Source organism: Rattus norvegicus, chromosome 3 (genome assembly GCF_036323735.1).
Source record: "Rattus norvegicus strain BN/NHsdMcwi chromosome 3, GRCr8, whole genome shotgun sequence".
NCBI lineage: Eukaryota > Metazoa > Chordata > Mammalia > Rodentia > Muridae > Rattus > Rattus norvegicus.
In genome coordinates, this window is record NC_086021.1 from 36,486,950 (window position 1) to 36,506,490 (window position 19,541).

Here is a 19,541-nt window from a genome sequence, read left to right on the forward strand (position 1 = left end):
CCTCCCACGGTCTCCCTGCCTATGACCTGGCCCTTACATCCGTGACGATGGGCACCCCGAGGTGAGCCATGTTGGTGATGATCTCACTGTCTTCTGGGGGGATCTGGGCGTGCTGGATGAGTTTGTTTAGGTTTTCTTCAGTGATACCTGAAAAACAAGACTCCTGGTCACCACACCTAACCCCTGCCATTGGCAAAGCCTCAGCTTCCCTTCTCCTCAGCCACATCTACGGTGGGGTCAGAAGCTTCCACTCTAACAGAGCCGCCCTGTGCGGACCACGGGTGCTTGCCCTCCCAGTCCCATCCTTGCCTACTTGCTCCCTGCACCAAAGTCACCAGGTGAGAAAGTCTCCTTCCCATTTTTTTTGTACAATGACATGGGTAAAAACAATTGGTTTTGTTTTCTTTTTTCTTTTTCTTTTTTTCGGAGCTGGGGACCGAACCCAGGGCCTTGCGCTTACTAGGCAAGCACTCTACCACTGAGCTAAATCCCCAACCCCTGGTTTTGTTTTTATTGTTGTTTGTTCTTATAGATTTTTTTTTTTTGGTTGGTTTGTTTTAGACAGGGTCTCATGTAGTCTGAACTGGCCTTAAACTTACTTTTGTAGCTAAGGTTGGCCTTGAACTCCTGATACTCCTGCCTCTACCGCCCAAAGGATTACAGGCTGAGTATCAGTTGTTGAAAGGTCTCTGTTACTAATGAGATGCGACCTGGAGGCATCTGGCAGGCTGAGTGCTAGCAAACTGGCTGGAAGAGCCTGCCGGCTCCATCTGCTTCCTGTGCACTCAGGGCTGCTGAGCAGGTGCAGCACTGACCTGGTTCTACTGCAGTTCTTGCAGGGAAAGCCCCTTGGCCTCCCGTTCTCCCCATTCCCCAGGCTGCTGGTTGGCATCAGCACTGTTCACTCTCTGCTCCTCCTCCTCTTCCTCTTCCTCCTCCCCACCACCCATGCAGGCTCCTCCCCCAACCCCTGCAGGCTTCTCCCCGGGGCTCCTCCCCCATGTGGGCGCCTCCCCTGCTGGCTCCTCCCCTGCTGGCTCCTCCCCTGCTGGCTCCTCCCCCGCCCCCTGCTGGCTCCTACCGTTCTTCAGGAAGATGTAGAGAAGGATGATGCGAATTTTGTCATAAGTGCTGACATTTGCATCCAGCAGGATGGGGACAATGGCTCTCATGGGGTCCTTGATTTTTTCCCCCTCAGCATCTGTGCCCATCGCCAGGTCCTGCAGAAAACACACCTTGCTGGCCCTATTTCTGTGACAATCTGGGAAGGTGACAGTTCTCAACAAGTTCATGATCTACAAATGCCTAACTTTGTGGTGTTGTCAGAGCAGGCTGTGAGCAGGTCTCCTGCAACAAAGGCTGACACAGAATCCCAAGATGGCCAGACACCCTCAGAGCCCTGAGATTCCCTCAGGCAGGCACAGTACCTGGTCACACTGTTCCCTACCAGGGATGCCAGGGCACCTGTACCTGTGACACACACAACTCAGCTGACTCAGTTTGCTTCCCACTCATGAAAACTTGGGCATCTCAGGGCCTCTTCGTGGCTGGAGTCTTTCCACCCCAACTTTCCTGGCACGGAAGGGCATACTAAGGTTTAACTACTCTGAGCTTCACCTCTGGTTTTAATCTCCTTATAGCTTTTCATGGGCTGAGGGGAAACAAGAAGGAAAGACTCCCAGGCTTGGAGGTAGAGGGCAGAAAGGTGACAGGAGACTGAGGTGAGAAGACAGAAACGAGCACAGCCCGGGTGGGTGCCACTCACACTGGCAGTGTGCTGTGCTCACAAGCCAGAGCGCTGACTTTAGATCTGACACAGCCACTGCTTTCTTTGTGGCTCCTAGGAGTGTAGCTGGGGCTCCTCTTCCTATCAAGACCCCAAGAGTTTAACCAAATAGAATGGTGACCTCACATTCAGACCTGGTCTGAGCCCCCCAGTCTTCTCAATAGATCCAGCAGATGTGTGCTTAGCAGGAAGAAAGTAATACAACTAATACACACACACACACACCCCACACACACACACACTCAAATTTGTTTTTGTTTTGTTTTTGAGGTAGGGTCTCACCATGTAGCTCTGGCTGGCCTGGGACATACTATATATAGCCCAGGCTAGCCCTAACCTCAGAGATCTTCCTACCTTTCTCTCCTGAATGCTAGGATTAAAGGGTGAGCCATCACACCCAGTCTCATTAATAAATACACACACGGGGGTAGAGGTGATGCCTAGGGGTGGCTGCCCCTTCTTAGAGGAGAAGGGGAACGGGAATGTGGAAAGGATCTGTGTGAGGGGGAACTGGGAGAAGAGGGGGGCTGATATTGGGAAATAACATTTATTTATTGTATTAGTGTGTATGCCTGATACACATTGGAAGTCAGAGGACAACTTGTGGGAGTTGGTTCTCGCCCTCCTTCACAGATATTCCAGGGATTGAACTCAGGTTGTCAGCCTTGGCCACAAGCCTGCTGAGCCATTTCACCAGCCCTAGAGCATTCCCTCTAAGCTCACTGAAATGCAACTAATTCAATTTTTTTGAATAGTTTTACAGGGTCTCTCACAAAATAGCCCTGGCTGTCCCAGAGTGCATTATATAGACCAGGCTGGCCTTGAGTTCACAGAAATCCACCTGCTTCTGCTCCCGGGTGCTAGGATTACTGGTGTGCATCACAAAAACCAGCTTAATACTTAGATTGTTAACCAAAACCAAAACCAAACAAAACCTGTGCAATTAATGTAACCCAGCCAACACTGTTGGACAGAGCATGCAAGCCTACTCTGAGCCTCTTACGGCAGCAAGCCAAGGGTGAGACTCTCAGTCCCACACTGAGAGCATGGGTTGAGGCCTCCTGCAAGAGAAACTCCCACAAGGCTTTAGAACGCTTTGGTGGTGGTAAGTGTGAAAGGCTGTCACTAAGCCGCCAGGGTGGCTGAACCTGGGGTCCTCTTGGCTCGGCCTTCTAGGCAGTTAATATGAACTTGCTTCTTCCTGAGCCGCACAATGGCTCTCCGCCTTCCCAGTGCTGCGACCCTTTATACAGTTCCTCATGTTGTGGTGACCCCGACCATAGGACTGTTTCATTGCTACTTCATAACGTCATACTGTAATGGATCATATGTAAATATTCAGGCCTGAGCCACCAAGTCTGAAATCTGTCAGTGTCTTCTTCCTTCCCTCAGACCCTGACACGAGAGGCTAAGAGAGGCCCAGTGTTTGAGGGCCTCGTCTGCCTACGTGAGACCCTGAGTCAATTCAAGGGGATGGAAAGCAATAACAAGACACTTGTCACACAGCTTAGCAGCTTTGCCACACTTCACACAAGGTGACAGTGACATCAGTGCTGTGAGATAGGGAAAAGGGAGCAGGGACACTGAGTACACCAGTGAGGGCAGGGAAAAGGGAGCAGGGACACCGAGTACACCAGTGAGGGCAGAGTCCCATCCGGCCTGAGGTTAGCAAGGCTGGAGGACTCACGCCCTGCTGCAGCCCTCGCAGCCGGTCTGGTCAGAGTGGGACCTCTGACCCTCCAACGCCGGTCTGGTCAGAGTGGGACCAAAGCACATCAGAACATAAACACCAGCCAAACCGCCACGGTCAGGGCTGTCACTCCAGGACAAACAGAGCCTTTGGGAAGAGCAGGCATGCAAGATCCACATGGCACAGCACTCCAGAACGACCTTGGCCCTACCCACCAAAGCAGCTCCATACTGGCCCCACAGCTGAGACAACCCAGGGTCATGGGCTCTCCCTTCTCTAGATCCTAGGATTCTGTAAGATGTTCAAGGTCAGAGGTTAAGATTCAGTGAGGTGAATAGGTAGGGCAGAAGTTCTGCCATGCAAAAAGAAAGGAAGACAAGCCTACCTGCTCCACGCGGCAGAGTTTGTCTACGGTGCCTTGGTAATGCTTCATACAGTCTTCAGCAAGGTGCAGGTGAGTCGAATACTAGGAGAAGCACAAGAGTCAGTAAAGAGACGAGCCGCTGACTCACACAACTCCGAGTGTCCTCACAGAGGACTCTGGTGCCAGCGGGAATAACAAACACATTAACTGGGAGAGTGGGGTAACCCACGGCCCGCAGGAGAGGAGGAGAGTCTTCACGAGGGTGGAGCAGCATGAGCCGCCTGAGAGTGGGGTGGGTGTAGCACCTTGCAGGCAAGTAATATCCTTTCACCCTTAGGACCAGGGTCCAGAAGCCCGGATGCCTGCTGGCCCTCTCTCAGATCAGTGCCTCTGAGGGAGGCCAGCAGCTGTGAGGACAGCCTGTGTACTAAGGAACTGAGGCCTCTGGTCAACAGCAAGGAAGGAAAAGAAGATGAGAGAAAGACAGCAGTAGGAAGCGCCTCCCTTTCCTTCTTTTCCTAATAAAAGCTGGACCTAGGATCTGTAGCTTTTCATGAGTTGCCTGGGGCAGCAGTGCGAGTGGTCCCACATTTCCAAGTCAGACAGTGTGGGCTGGGGTCTCCGTACCTTGCTGAGCTCCTTCTGGTACTGGGGCATTTTCTTCAGCATCTGGGACAGGTCCCGCATGGTGGTCTACAAGAAAGGAGTCATGGTGTCACTAGCCCTAATGAAGCCCTGTGCAGCTGGACACACCTGGCAGGACAGCAGCTACATTAGACTTTACAGTGTCCATCCACAGACTTAAAGGACATATGTAACTACATGTCTGGGTGTGGACTGTGCACCATTGAATGCAGGTGTCTGTGAAGATCAGAAGACAGCATCAGATCCCGGAGATGGAGTTCCAGGCAGTGGTGAGCTGATGTGGGTGCTGGGAACTGAACTTGGGTCCTATGTAAGAGCAGTAATTGCTCTTAATGTCGGAGCTCTAGCTCCAGCTCTTTAAGTTATATTTTAATTAACTATGTGTATGCATGCAAATACACGTGCATGAATGCCACAGCACAGTTATAGAAGCCTCAGGAGACAGCCTGCCCGCAGGAGTCATTTTTCTCCTGATATGTGAGGTCCAGGACCTGAACTCACGTCGTCAGGCTTGGCAGCTAGAGCCGATACCTGCTGGCCATCCTGACTGAGATTACAAGGTAAGTCAGCATCAGTGCACATGGCTGGGTATGACATTTCCAACAGAGTAAAGGAGGCCTGAGCCAGGGGAGATCTCAGGAGGTCAGGTTATGAATTCTTAGTCTACCACAAACTAAAAACTTCTCATGATTCTTCTGGCTTAAGATCAGTTATGTTCCCAAACGGTAAATCTTAACCCTCTTGATATGAGAAAGCAGTTTTTCACAAACACTGAAAGTCATGGGGTTCCTTCCAGAGAGGATCTGTCTGCTGTGTGGGGGATCTCAACAAGCATCCTATCACTGAGCCACACACCCTGCCCCAGATAGCAATCTTAAAAGCAAAACCAAAGCCTGAAAGTTTAGTGAGGGAGAAATCTGGCCCCACCCACTCCCTGGTAGGACAGAGAGGAAGGGCTGACTCCCAGGCTGCCTGGGCACTGGCATCCCCAGGACTTGACATCAGCAAGCTTACCTTCTCTCCAGTATTCATCCTCTTGCTAGAGGAAAAGTCCTTCAGAGACCGGGTCACTTCCCTGCAAAATGAGGGAGGCAGCCATGCTCAACACAGTGCCCATGGCCTCTGCAGAGACCACTGAAGCCCTGGGAGCCTTCCTTGGGACTAAGTGGCAATTCTCTTCCCACTGAGGTTTGCATTTAAAGTGAAGGACACATACTGTTCTGACTGACACTAAATCACTGGCCTCCAGGACGGCGTATGCCGGTGATTCCAGGACAAAGGGGACAGTACTGGACTGACACTTGTGCTTATTTTTTTTCTTCCTTTCCAAATGCACACAAACTGAAACACTTGTGTTTTGTGTTTGGAAAATACAAATATATGTAGTATGTAAGTAAATGATAAATAAATTTTCCAGCAGGAAATATGGGTCAGTATTTCCACCCCAATATCTGCTGTGGTGGCACGTTCCTTTAATCCCAACAGAGGTAGGGGAAATCTTTGAGTTTGAGGCCAGCCTGATCTACAGAGTGAGTTCCAGGACAGATAGGGCTACACAGAGAAACCTGCCTCAAAAACAAACAAACAAAAACAACAACAAAACACGACAAGAACGAAACCACCCCTAATTAAGTATTATTTTTGTGGAGCTGGTGGTTGAATCTAGGACCTTGTCAAGGTCAGGAAAGGGCTTTACCTCTCAACTACAGCCCTTCCCAAGCCCATGGATCAATATTTTTTCTCTTTTTCTTTACTTTCTTTCTTTCCTTTTCTTTCTTTCCTTTTTTTCTTTTTCTTTCTTTCTTTTTTGAGACAGGGTTTCTCTGTGCAGTCCTGGCTGTCCTGGAACTTTCTCTGTAGACCAGGCTGTCCTGCAGCTCTGAGACCCTCCTGCCTCTGTCTCCTGAATGCTGGGGTTAAAGGTGTGCGTCACAGCCGGGCGAGGGGTGGGTTTTTTGAGTTGGTGAAGCTGGAGAAGCGCACATTCAGGTAACAGGAGGGACCTGCCCGTCCTGGCTAGTGTGTTGGCAACTTTGCCAAGGGGATGAGCTCACGCCCCAGGTTGCTGAGTTAAGGGCCCACCCTGGGGAAGGGTCGGCAGAGTTCTTACTGGGACACCTCTGCGATGTGCTTGTGTCGCAGTGCAATCCACAGGTCATCGTCCTCATCCAGGAGCACCTCCTTCACCCTCGCCTCTCCAATGCCGCTGGTCTCATACCTAGAGGAGACAGGACTTGGGTAAGCCTCGAGTCCTCATGGTACAACTTTTCCCCCATGAGACAGGATTTCATGTCTCCCAGGCTAGCTTCAGACTCCCTAAATAGCTAAGGCAGGCCTTAAATCTTGATCCTCTGGGGTTGGGGATTTAGCTCAGTGGTAGAGCGCTTGCCTAGGAAGCGCAAGGCCCTGGGTTCGGTCCTCAGCTCCGCAAAAAAGAACCAAAAAAAAAAAAAAAAAAAAAAAATCTTGATCCTCCTGCCTCCACCCCTTGAATGCTGGGATTATAGGCAGTCACTCCCACATCCAGGTGTGTCCTATTCTTGAGACTTCTAGGTGATCCCAGACGTGGCTCATAACACCAGCCGCCTGTCAGGCTGGCCAGGTCATCTGGGCAAGAAGGCAATCTGTTCAAAGGTAGCAACTAGGAAGCTGTGCTTTGACCCCTCAGAGCCTGGGGGTGGGGTTGGGGGTGGGGGAGGGGGGCTGGTGGCAGTTCTATGTGAGTCTACAGTTATATAGAAAAGAAAGACTAGGGCTGGAGAGATGGTTCAGTGGTTAAGAGCACTGACTGCTCTTCCAGAGGTCCTGAGTTCAATTCCCAGCAACCACATGGTGGCTCACAACCATCTGTAAAGAGATCTGATGCCCTCTTCTGGTGTATCTGAAGACAGCTACAGTGTACTTATATATAATAAATGAATAAATCTTAAAAAAAAAAAGACTACATATCTGATGGCCCCTTTCTGAGAAAGGGGAGGGCTAAATCTGCAAACATAAGGTGCCTAAAAGGTTTCTAGCAGCTTCTGTCATGGGTCCTCAACATATTTTATACATGGAGTCATAAGTGCCCAGAGGAGGCCAGAACCCCAGGAACTGGGTTAAAAAAAATCACAAATATTTTCAGAATCTTCATTTTTATTATTAATTAATTAGTTAATTAATTGAGAGTTGGTGCCTGTATGCAAAACCAAGTAGGAACTTGCTGATGTAAGCCAGGCTGGCCTTGAACTCTCGGAGATGCTCCTACCTCTGCCTCCTGAGTGCTGGGATTAAAGAAGTGCGACACCACACCCAGCAGAACCTTCATTTTACAAAGATGCGTTTATCTTATTTTATGTGGACAAGTGTTTACCTGTGTGCACGTATATGTACCATGCGAGTTCCTGGTGCCCACAGAGGCCAGAAGGTATCAGTGCTCTGAACGGGAATTACAGTTTTAAGCGACCATGTGGGTGCTAGGAACTGAACCCTGTCCTCTGCAAGAGTAGCAACTGCTCTTAACCACTGAGCCATCTCTCCAGCTCTAGAATCATTGGCCCTGGAAGAGTTTAGTTTGTTTTATGTTTGTGTTTTGCTTGTGTGTCCACGCACCACGTGCATGCCTTGGTGTCTGTGGAGGCCATAAGAGGGCATCAGATCCCCTGAAACTGGAGTTAAAAGTACTTGTTTGTTACCACGTGTGTGCTGGAAATCAAATTCAGGGCCTTGTTTAACCACTGAGCCATCTCTCCAGTCCCAGACATTCATTTTAAAGCCATTCTTTGTTGTGAGACAGGGTCTCACACTGAGCTGTCCAGGCTAGCTTCAAACTCATGACCCTCCTGTCTTAGGCTCCTGAATGCCAAGATTACGGGTGGGTAATATTTTATAGAAAGAAGAGAGCAGTTCCACTGCACAGCGTTCGGGAACTCTGTTGAAATATTTTACTACAATCACATTTTGTGATCTGTAATTAAGAACTTTCGACTCTGAATAAGACACACATAAAACCAGCCTGCCAACACATCTGAGAAGCTGACTTGAAGTGATGTGAGTTGGAAGAAAAGACTTAACGTTCTGTCCTGTCAGCAGGCGTGTAGGAATGACACACCGACGGGGAACCCTCAGAAAACCTCACAGGCTCATCTACGAAATGGTAATTGTGCTCAGACTTTTCCTAATATTAAAACATTCTTTGGTGGGGCTGAAGAAATGGATAAAGCACTTGCCACAGAAATTTGATAAAGACAAAAGTTCAGATGCCCAGAGCCCACAAAATGTGGGGCGGGTATGGAAGCCATCTCTAATCCAAAACTGGGGAGGCAGAGACAAGGAGGTGCCTGGGATAAACTGGAAAGATAGACTAGCCCAAATTGGCAAACTCTGGGTTCAAAGACTTTGCCTCAATAAGGCAGAAAGTGATTTAAAAGATGACAGCCAATATCAATTATGGGCCTATCCTTGTGTGTGTGTGCACACACACAAACATGCATTTCAAACATGACATTCATGTGTTTTCTCTCTCTCTCTCTCTCTCTCTATATATATATATATATATATATGTGTGTGTATATATATACAAAAAGAGAAAAAATTAAAACCACAAAAACATCCTTTTTCTACATCAGTGGAATTCCAGCTGTCAGGAGAGTTAGTCTGCGTGAGCCATGTCACTTAATTCTTACTTGTAAACATCATTTTCAATAGGCAGCAGGTCGTAACTCATAGCCTGAAACGTCAGTTCATGAAGCACAGGGGAGCTGGGGTCAAAGCCACGATCCAGGATCAGGAGCTGGGACCGTGCCTTGTCGGGACCCTGGCAAGAAATAGGGAGAAGCTTCAAGAGCCATCTAAGTCCAACCAAGTAGCAGAGCCTCTGTGTTCCAGGCAGTAGGAAGAGCGCTCTGTGGAGCAAGCCCACCAAACAGCAAAGGGCACTGTGCCCAGTAATTCACAGGAGCACCAGCAGTTCCAGGCGAGGAACCCTCCGGCCTTCTGACACCCTTCTGAAGCTGGGGCCATAGGGGCTTTGTGACTGAGCACCAGTTCATTACACACCCGGTGACCAGCTGTCTGGAGCGCCCAACATGGAGGGGTCCAATTACAGGTCCACAGCGCTGATGGACAGCTCTGTGTCTAGGGATCAGCGAGGGTCTCGCACATGCTAGGTAAACACCACTCTGCCTCTGGGCTGAGCCCTCTCCCCCGGAGCGCTGTATCTCCATAGCAGTGCTGGCTACACAAACCTGTGTATGTTAAAAGTGCATAGAACTGTGCACACACGGGCTACACATAAACGTGACTGAGGTGCGAGGACACCACCACTGTCAACTTGCTACTGTTGCTCTGTCGCTACTGGGAAGTTCCCTGTACATTCAGGGCTGAAGCTGGGAGCACTGGCAAGCAGGAATAAACTGGCTGCCCTGGCCGGGCTGAAATGTTCTGCGTCAGCCTGCCCCAGGGGCACTGGGCACTCCACTAGACAGGAACAGCAGCCCTCACATATGCTCAGTGAGCTGCAGGGCCATGCACAAGGTCTGCCACATAACTACTGTTTACTCAAGGTGAGAGCCTTGTGCTCCCAGGCCAGACTTACCTCCCCCATTGTCGGGTCATCAGCTTTATAAGCGTCCAGCTTGTCCTGGATCAGCTGAGCCAGCAAGGCATTGTCCTTGTACTCCCTGACAGAAGGAGAAAGGCAGAGGGTGAGGCACCAGTGCATCCAAATAATGTGCCAAGTGCAAATGCTCCAGGCAGAGCACAGGGCAGGGTGGGATGGACGGGGAGGGGGCGGGGCACGGCCTGTAGTAGGATTTTTACAGTAAGAATGTACCCACGTATGTGAGGCATGGTGATACCTGAGAAGCTGAGGAAGGAGAGCTGCCACAGGTTTAAGGCCATACAACAAGACACTGTCTCAAAAGTATACAAACAAACCAACCCCTGTGTTACAGACGTAGTTTAAAGAGAAAAATGGAAGTCTCCTCTTAGGGCCCAGCCCGTTTACCTTTCTCATTTCCTCTTCTAGCCTCCGTGGAAGCAGAAGTCTTTCCTCCACTCAAACCCCCTTGCCTCCGGCAGATGATATGGCTGTAATCTACGGCCTTAGTGCCACCAGAGCGCTGATGGCCTTGGCCCCATTCTTGCACTGGTATTCTATAGTTCCAAGCGTCCACAGACCAGGAAATAAGGGCAGGTTCAACCTGTGGCCTTCAAGAGGACTCAGCTGTGAGCCCTACTGGCGGCCATGAGCCTGCCACATCTACTGGGCCTGAAATGCCGAGCCCTTGCTCCTCAGATCACGGCTGTTACAGCCCAGGCCTTTGCTCTGCCTTTGGGGACCTGGCTCTTCTGCTTCTCCCTGACTTGACTCTGGCTCAGTTTGTCTTCTTCAAAACTGATTCACTCCCCTGTCCCAACCCCTCAGGAGGTCTCATGAAATTAAACCTACCCTACGTGGTGACTATGCCAGACTACATTTGCCCTTTGATTTCCCAAAGCCACTGCTTGGGCCAACAGCAACAGCAGTGTCAATGCAAATGTCCGTACCCTTCCTTACCCATCTGCTGCGATCTGAACCCATTCTCCAAGGCCTGCCTCATAAGTGCTGTAACCTCCAGCCTTGCCCTGTCCTAGGCTGACGGACCTCTGCTCATGCGCTCTGCATGTCCCATTACTTTGGTCGGTTGCTGGAAGGCATTGGCTTCCTGAGGCCTTGGTGAGTGCTGCCTTCATATGTAATTCATCCCGCAGTACCTGCCCTCCACCAGAAGCTTCTGAGGGTGGAGCTGTGGCCTTAGCTTAAAATCCCCCCAGCATTCAGCAAGTGATGACACAATGACTTCACAAAACCCAAAGACTAGAGAGATGGCCTAGAGGTTAGGAACACGTACTGCTATTCCAGAGGACCCAGCACCCACGTCCGATAGCTTATCATTGCCTATGACTCCAGCTCCAGAGGCTGGCTTCAACACACACACACACACACACACACACACACACACACACACACACACCCCTCTAAGGATAATACTTATCACCTTTATTATATCGTGCAATAATTTATAGTATATCTTTATCTTATCTTATAATATTAGAGACAATAAAACTAAATACTTTTAAGTTTATTTTTTCTTTTTTTTTTAACTTTTGAGATCTTTTTCATTTGAAGCTAATCTTAATGCTATTAAATTTACAAATGTGCTATTTTTTCTTTTTTTTTTTTTCCTTCGGAGCTGGGGACCGAACCCAGGGCCTTGCGTTTGCTAGGCAAGCGCTCTACCGCTGAGCTAAATCCCCAACCCCAAATGTGCTATTTTTTATTACCCAATCCTAATTATCTAAAACACACATTGCAAACATACGAGTATCTGTTCTCTCCACGTGTCAGCGCCCATTCATCACGGTTAACAAAATAGTAATTATCTTCCTCACCTGATAATGCACAAGGACACACCTTCAAAACTGTATTTTGTTAACGTTTCTGTACTAAAATGTAGAAAAACTGAACTACACAAATGTTGAAAAGTTAGACATTCCTTAATTTTTCATTCCTGGTACCAACAATTTACAGGACAATATGTGAGGTGATGAGAAGGAAAAGACAAAGCTCCGACAGGTAGAAGGCTCAGGACTGGCATGGAGTCTCCACCACACTGATTCTTCACTGGCTGCACTTTCTGCAAACTGTGGCTGTGAGCGTCCTGAACAAGTGGCTTCCTGTTTAAGCCGCGGTGACTTTTCTGACCATGGGTCATCGTTCCTTCTGTGGCAGATTTTACAGTTCCTCCAATGCATTCGGGACGACTGTCTCACAGTGACCTGCCGCTTTCCTGACGACCCCTCGCTCCCTCTCCTGCTAAGAACTGTAGCATTTGTCTCTGTTTTATTTTAAAGCCTTCTGCTATCCACACTTCCACCTCCAGATCCATAGCCACCACCACAGGGGCTGCCCGAGCTTCTTTCACCAAAACTGTCCCCTTCATGGGTCCATAATCTGATTGTTGCAGTCAACCATAATTTCCAAAGTCATTATAGTTCCCACCACCACCACAGTTACCTCCATTAAAATTTCCTCCTTCATTGTGACCATCATATCCTCCTCCACCACCACCACAGTTACCTCCACTAAAATTTCCTCCTTCACTGTGACCATCATATCCTCCACCACCACCATAGCCACCATCTTGGTTTCCATATCCCTATCTACCACCTCCATAACCTCCTCCACTACTGTAACCAGGGCCACCACCATAGCTGCCAGCGTCACCTCCAAACCCATGATATCCACCATCACCACCTCCATAACCTCCAAACCCATGATATCCACCATCACCACCTCCATAACCTCCAAACCCATGATATCCACCATCACCACCTCCATAACCTCCTCCACTACTACAACCAGGGCCACCACCATAGCTGCCAGCGTCACCTCCAAACCCATGATAACCACCATCATTACCTCCATAACTGCCTCTGCTGCCCCCACCACAGCCTCCGCTTCCACCAAAGTTTCCTCCATGCCCTCTCTGTGATCCATCAGCCTGCATCTGGTTTCGAAAGGGCCCTTTTCACTTCACAATTAACAGTGTGGTATTTCTGAACAACAATTTTATCAACTGCGCCATGGCCATCAAAGGTGACACAAGCAAATCCTCTCTTTCCCCACTCTGCCTGTCTTCCATAAGGTCTATGTTTCAGTCTTGCCATGCTTGTCAAAGTAGTCTCTCAGATTGCATGCTTCCCTATCCTCGCTAATACCATCAACAGAACTTCTCTTCGCCGTTAAATGGGCCCCAGGCTTCACAGAATCCTCTCTAGACACAGCTCTCTCTGGTTCCGCCACGCGCCCACCAACATTGCGTGGCCGAGCACACATTGCAGCGTCTGCCTCTTCCACACAAGAGAAGTCACAAAACCAAAGCCTCGGGAACGTTCTGTTTGAGGATCTCTCATACCACAGAGTCTGTAAGTGTGCCCCATTTCTCACAATGTTCTCTTAAGTTATCATCTGTGGGTTCAAAGCTCAGACCAATAAACAGCTTCCTCAGCTGCTCTGGTTCCTTTCGATCATGGCCCTCCTCCCCCAGTGGCGGTGGTCACAGCCGGAGTCAGGCTGGGGGTGACCAGGCAGTGGTTTTACTTCTATTTTGAGATCACAATTTTATTTTTTCTTAAATATTTATTTTTATGTACACTGACGTTTTGCTTGCATGTATATCTGTATGTGGGTGTCAGATGCCCGGGAACTGGAGTTACATGAAGGGAATTAAACCCAGATCCTCTGGACAACTAGTGCTCCAGCCCCTAGTCTTTGAATCTTTAAAAAAAAAAAGATTTAGTATTGGATATTTTGGTGCACATCTTTAATCCCAGCACTTGGGAAGCAGAGGCAGGCAGATTTCTGAGTTCGAGGCCAGCCTGGGTTACAGAGCAAGTTTCAGGACAGCCAGGGATACACAGAGAAATCTTGTCTCAAAATATATATAAAAAGAAGCTGGAGAGACGGCTCAGAAGAGCACTGGATGCTCTCCCACAGAACCTGGGTTCAATTGCCAGCAACCACGTGCAGTTCACAACCGTCTGTAACTCCAGTTTCAGGGGATCTGGCACACTTGCACAGGCATATTATGCACAGGCAAAGCACTAATAAAAATAAAAATAAATAAATTGTCAGAAAACAAAATCTAAAAACTGCCCTTTAGAAAATTACTCACCCGCCACGCCCACTCCATTCCCTCCTCTTTTAGCTGAGGGCAACCTGGAACTCCTGATCTGTCTGCCTCAGCTTCCCAAGTGCTATGACTGCAGATGGCCCCACCAAGCCTGAGTTTGTATTTTACTTTCAAAACCTTTGCAAAGCTAAGTTGGTTCGCAAACGTTTCGAAGAGGTTGAAAATTAGGGAATACGCACTGTAGTGGCGTGGTGGAGTTTATATTTTAATTATTCAGTAACCGAATTGTGTCACGCTCTTTTCTGAATGTGCTAACAGATGAACATTGTAATAGTGTATTTATTTATTAATTATTTTGGGCTATGAGCATGGCACGCGTATATGAGCTCAAAGATAACTTTGTGGAACTGGTTCTCTCCTTCCGTGCTTTCATGGGTGCTAGGGATTAACCTCAGGTGTTTGTGGGACACACACGATGCCACCAAGAACAGTCTAGCATGCTGCCTTACCCCCGATACCGCACAGCCGGGTACTCCTTCAGGGTGGCACACAGGGTGGCGATTTGCTCTGCCAGGCGTTCCAGTATGGGATTCTTCATCTGTGCCTTGTGAGGGCTGTAGAAACTTTGGAAAGAGTCAGCGGAGTCCAGGGAATACACCTAGGGGCGACAAGCCACACAGGGGCTTAAGTCCTACCAGTGAGCGGCAGGAGCACCCGTGTCCACCCGTCATTCCGTCTGTCTGTCCATCCATCCGTCCATCCCCTTGACAGCCTGCTCATGCTCTTGTTTATCCCAGTGCCAGGCACTTCAACTGTTAGTGACCAGAACATCCCTGCTCCCAAGGAGTCTGTCACGTAACAGGGGACGGCTGGGGAAGACATTAAACACACTGAAATGACCCGTATGGGGCTGAGAGCTGTAAGCTGAGGAGAGAGTAAAGCAGGCAGAGAGTGCCCTGGATGGCTGGGTGTGTGCGCGCGTGTGCACACATGTGGGCGTGTGCGTGCGCGCGTGTGCACGTGTATGTGCCGGGACTCATGCAGGAGGGAGGTCTGAGAATCGTCTTAAGGAGGTGAGGTGTTTGCTGCCAGCAGATGTCGTGAGGAGGGAAGGGTATACACCCCAGATCTCAGGGTGTGTGCACCTAGGGTGTCTGGTGAGCAATGCTGGAGGGCGGTGCAAGGGTTCATAGGCCAGTTTGAGTTTGCTTTTAATAAACAGGCAGATCTGCAGATTGTGCCACAACTGTGGGCAAATAAGGGAGCTTTTTATAGGTTTAATAATATCCTGTCTTCAGCAAACTGCTCTGAGTACTCTCCTCCTCCTGCTCCTCCCACCCTTTTGTAAATCTCTCTTTAAGATGGAGTGTTCCAACTATCAGGACTGTCTCAAGTTCTCACTTACGTCAACTACTGGGACCTCCTTGTAAAAGGGGTGGTGGTGGCGATGGTGGTGGTGGTGGTGGTGGTGTGGTGGTGGTGATGATGGTGGTGATGGCGGTGGTGGTGGCGATGGTGGCGATGGTGGTGGTGGTGGTGTGGTGGTGGTGGTGGCGATGGTGGTGGTGGTGGTGGTGGTGGCGATGGTGGTGGTGGTGGTGGTGGTGGCGATGGTGGTGGTGGTGGTGAGGATGGTGATGATTGAGACTAGGCCTTACTCTGGAGTTCAGGCTGACCTGAAACTCACTACTTAGCTCATGTTGGTATTAGATCTGAGATGCTTCTCTGACCTCAGAGTCCTAAGTGCTGGGATTATAAGGTTGAGAATATGTTTACCTTAAAATGTGATTTATGGGGTTGGGGATTTAGCTCAGCGGTAGAGCACTTGCCTAGCAAGCACAAGGCCTTGGGTTCGGTCCCCAGCTTCAAAAAAAAAGAAAAAAGAAAAAAAAAAAAGAAGAAAAAAAGAAAAAAAATGTGATTTATTTATTTTTGAGATAGGGTTTCTCTATGCATTCCAGGAACTCACTCTGTAGACCAGGCTGGCCTCAAACTCACGGAGATCTGCCTGCCTCTGCCTCCCAAGTGCTGGGATTAAAGGTGTGCCTGGTAAAAACTGATTTTTTTTTTCTTTTCTTTTTTTTGGAGCTGGGGACTGAACCCAGGGCCTCAAGCGCTCTACCACTGAGCTAAATCCCCAACCCCTAAAAACTGATTTTTAAACTTCCTACTTTCTCATGCTTTCCAAAAAATAATATGCTTGTATGTGCTAAACCTGGATTTTGTTTAACTTGGTGATGATGGGGTTAAGAGAAGTGGGTAAATATATACAGCTCTCCAAGAGGAGACAGGCTTCAGGGCAAGAAAAAGGCTCTTAGCTAGCTCTGCTGTTCATGCTGCATCTGTCCCATCTCTTTTTCCTTCTCCCCACCCCATTCTTTTTTTTTTTTTTTTTTTTTGGACAGGGTCTCATGTAGCCCAGCTTCACCTCTAACTTGTTTTTTTTTTCTTTTTTATTGTGCACAGCCCCATACTAGTGGTCAAGCTATACCCTAAATACGGAAACACCGAGGCACCATTCTTTTTTTTTTTTTTTTTTTTCCGGAGCTGGGGACCGAACCCAGGGCCTTGCTAGGGCCTTGCTCTTGCTAGGCAAGCGCTTTTTTTTCTTTTTTAAAGATTTATTTATTTCATGTATATGAGTACACTGTCACTGTCTTCAGACACTCCAGAAGAGGGCATTAGATCCCATTACAGATGGTTGTGAGCCACCATGTGGTTGCTGGGATTTGAACTCAGGACCTCTGGAAGAGCAGTCAGTGCTCTTAACCACTGAGCCGCCTCTCTAGCCCCACCTCTAACTTGTTACAACTGAGAATAACCTTGACCTCTCAATCCTCCTGCTGCCATGCACCTCCCAAGTGCTGGGAATACAGCCTTGCCACCACACTCAGTTTATAAAAATCCAACCCCAGGCTTTGCACCTTCGAGGCAACCGCTCTACCAATCGGGCTATATTTAGCCCCCATCTAACAAGAGGCTGTGACTCCACAGTGCTAGGAGCTGCTCTATAAAGATCCAGTACTTATCTTTCAACGACACAGAACCAATACAAGTCCTGTGGCTTTTGATTCCTTTTGCCAAGAGAAAACATTTGGATGAGTCCTAAAGTACTCAAATAAATGTGACAGGTTCTCTCAGTCAGCTTTACCTTTGTGGAGATAAAAGTTTTATTTTCTCCATGGGGAAGACTCTGCTGTTGGAACCTCCGGGTAAGGGTGGATGAAGTGCTAACAGCTTATGATGGAGGTGACCATCTGCTCTCTCAGCACATGACAAGCTGGGGTTACTGCCAATAAAAACAGCCTCCCATGCAGCAGATGGGTGCTCTAGAGCCTGCCCTTCCTCCTCCCTCTTTTAGGAACAGCTACTTTGGGTTATTTAAGGAGTCAGTGAAGGGCCAGTGACCACTGTTGCCTGGGCAGCCTGGAGACCACTGCAGTCAGTAAGGGTGGACGGGCGGGATGACGACATGGGGCAGACGCTGCGGCAGCCCATCTTCCTTTTTTTCTTTTCTTTTTTTTTTCAGAGCTGGGGACCAAACCCAGGGCTTTGTGCTTGCTAGGCAAGCGCTCTACCACTGAGCTAAATCCCCAACCCCAGCCCATCTTCCTTAAACAAACATCCGCACCTGGGACTCATAGGGGAGAAACGCAATGTTGATTTCCGTCAGCGTCTTGATGACTTTGGCTGCTCGAGATTTTACCAGCTCGTTAAACAGGGCATCTGGACATGCTGCAAAAATGAGAAAAGACAGCAGGGTTTCTGTCCGGCCGGCAGTCCATCCATCTGCCAGCTCAGTCAACAGCCATGACGTCACTGCACCTCTTTTCACTCAGATTCTAAAAAGGCACCTAGTAATGACTGCACCCTGTCCTCAGCTATCCAGCACGGGGTGGGGTGGGGGGGCCTGGAGACAGGAACGTACCTGCGGGGCCTCAACCCCGCACACAGCGGCCGACTGTGACCGTGATACAGAAGCTAATGAAAAGTAGCTGCTGCTTCCAGGGAAAGGAGAGCAAAGAGCAGACGCCGTGAGATAGGGTGAGGAAGAAAGCACATGTATCTGAGTCACTGATGACAAAGAGCCGAGAGCAACAGAACAGGAGGCCCCTGGTGGAAAAACAGCCTGAGGTGCCAGGAGGTGCCCACTGGTTGGTGGTCACCAACGCTGTGCTCCGTTTGTTTTCATCTTCGAGGTTACATTCCTTTTCTGCATTCTCAGTGTCAGCTGTGGTTACCCTGGGGGAGAGGAGTGGCAAGGCTACCACTCTACCCTGTAGCTGCCCCACTCCAAAAAACTTAGCCACACACAGACCAGCACCAAGTCAGGAAGCCAACTCTGGGTCAGCTGGTTGGAACTGTTATGGTCGGAAGAGCTCAGGGAAACAGCCCACAGGCCACAGAGACGCTGGAATGGATGTACAGTGGGGCACTAGGAATTTCTACTCAGCAGCAGCCCCTTCACTCCTAGAGGAGGAGCCTGCTGGGATATCTTTCATCAGAAAAACAGCTAAACTACAGCTCTTCTCCTGCTTCTGATAGTGTTACACATTTGTGCATGTGTGTGTATACACTCATGCACGTATGTGTATAATTGTGCATAAGTGTGTATATACACTTGCGCATGTGTGAGTGTGTATACTTGTGGGTCTGTGGATGTGCATTTGTGCATGTGTGTATACATGCACATGTATGTGTGTACACCTATGCATGTGTATGTATACACTTCCGCATGTGTGTATATACACTTGTACATGTGTGTGCATACTCACATGTATGTGTGTACATTTGCGCATGTGTGTATACCTGTGCATGTGTGTATATACACTTGTTCATATGTGTGCATACTCACATGTATGTGTGTATATCCGTGTGTGTATACACTTGTTCATGTATGTATGCTCACATGTATGTGTCTGTACACCTGTGCATGTGTGTTTATACACTTGTTCATGTGTGTATGCTCAGACGTATGTGTGTATATCCATGTGTGTATACACTTGTTCATGTGTGTATGCTCACATGTATGTGTCTGTACACCTGTGCATGTGTGTGTATACACTTGTTCATGTGTGTGTATGCTCACACGTATGTGTGTATATCCATGTGTGTATACACTTGTGCATGTATGTATGCTCACATGTTTGTGTGTGTGCACCTGTGCATGTGTGTATACACTTGTTCATGTGTGTATGCTCACACGTATGTGTGTATATCCATGTGTGTATACACTTGTGCATGTATGTATGCTCACATGTTTGTGTGTGCACCTGTGCATGTGTGTATACACTTGTTCATGTGTGTATGCTCACACGTATGTGTGTATATCCATGTGTGTATACACTTGTGCATGTATGTATGCTCACATGTTTGTGTGTGTACACCTGTGCATGTGTG

The 19,541-nt window shown here is 48.7% G+C and overlaps 1 protein-coding gene across 3 annotated transcripts in view; it reads right to left on the minus strand.

Moving 5' to 3' along the window:
- Positions 1-19,541, minus strand: part of Stxbp1 (syntaxin binding protein 1) — a 61,693-nt gene that overhangs the window by 12,522 nt on the left and 29,630 nt on the right. For all 3 annotated transcript variants that reach the window (NM_013038.4, XM_006233939.4, XM_063283163.1), the window contains exons 6-15: positions 17,773-17,876; positions 14,651-14,799; positions 10,061-10,145; positions 9,150-9,280; positions 6,596-6,703; positions 5,500-5,560; positions 4,468-4,533; positions 3,862-3,942; positions 1,082-1,220; positions 38-147 (exon numbers count right to left, since the gene is read on the minus strand). In NM_013038.4, coding sequence (NP_037170.1) covers positions 38-147; positions 1,082-1,220; positions 3,862-3,942; positions 4,468-4,533; positions 5,500-5,560; positions 6,596-6,703; positions 9,150-9,280; positions 10,061-10,145; positions 14,651-14,799; positions 17,773-17,876 — 1,034 coding nt within the window. The remainder of the gene's footprint in view (positions 1-37; positions 148-1,081; positions 1,221-3,861; positions 3,943-4,467; positions 4,534-5,499; positions 5,561-6,595; positions 6,704-9,149; positions 9,281-10,060; positions 10,146-14,650; positions 14,800-17,772; positions 17,877-19,541) is intronic.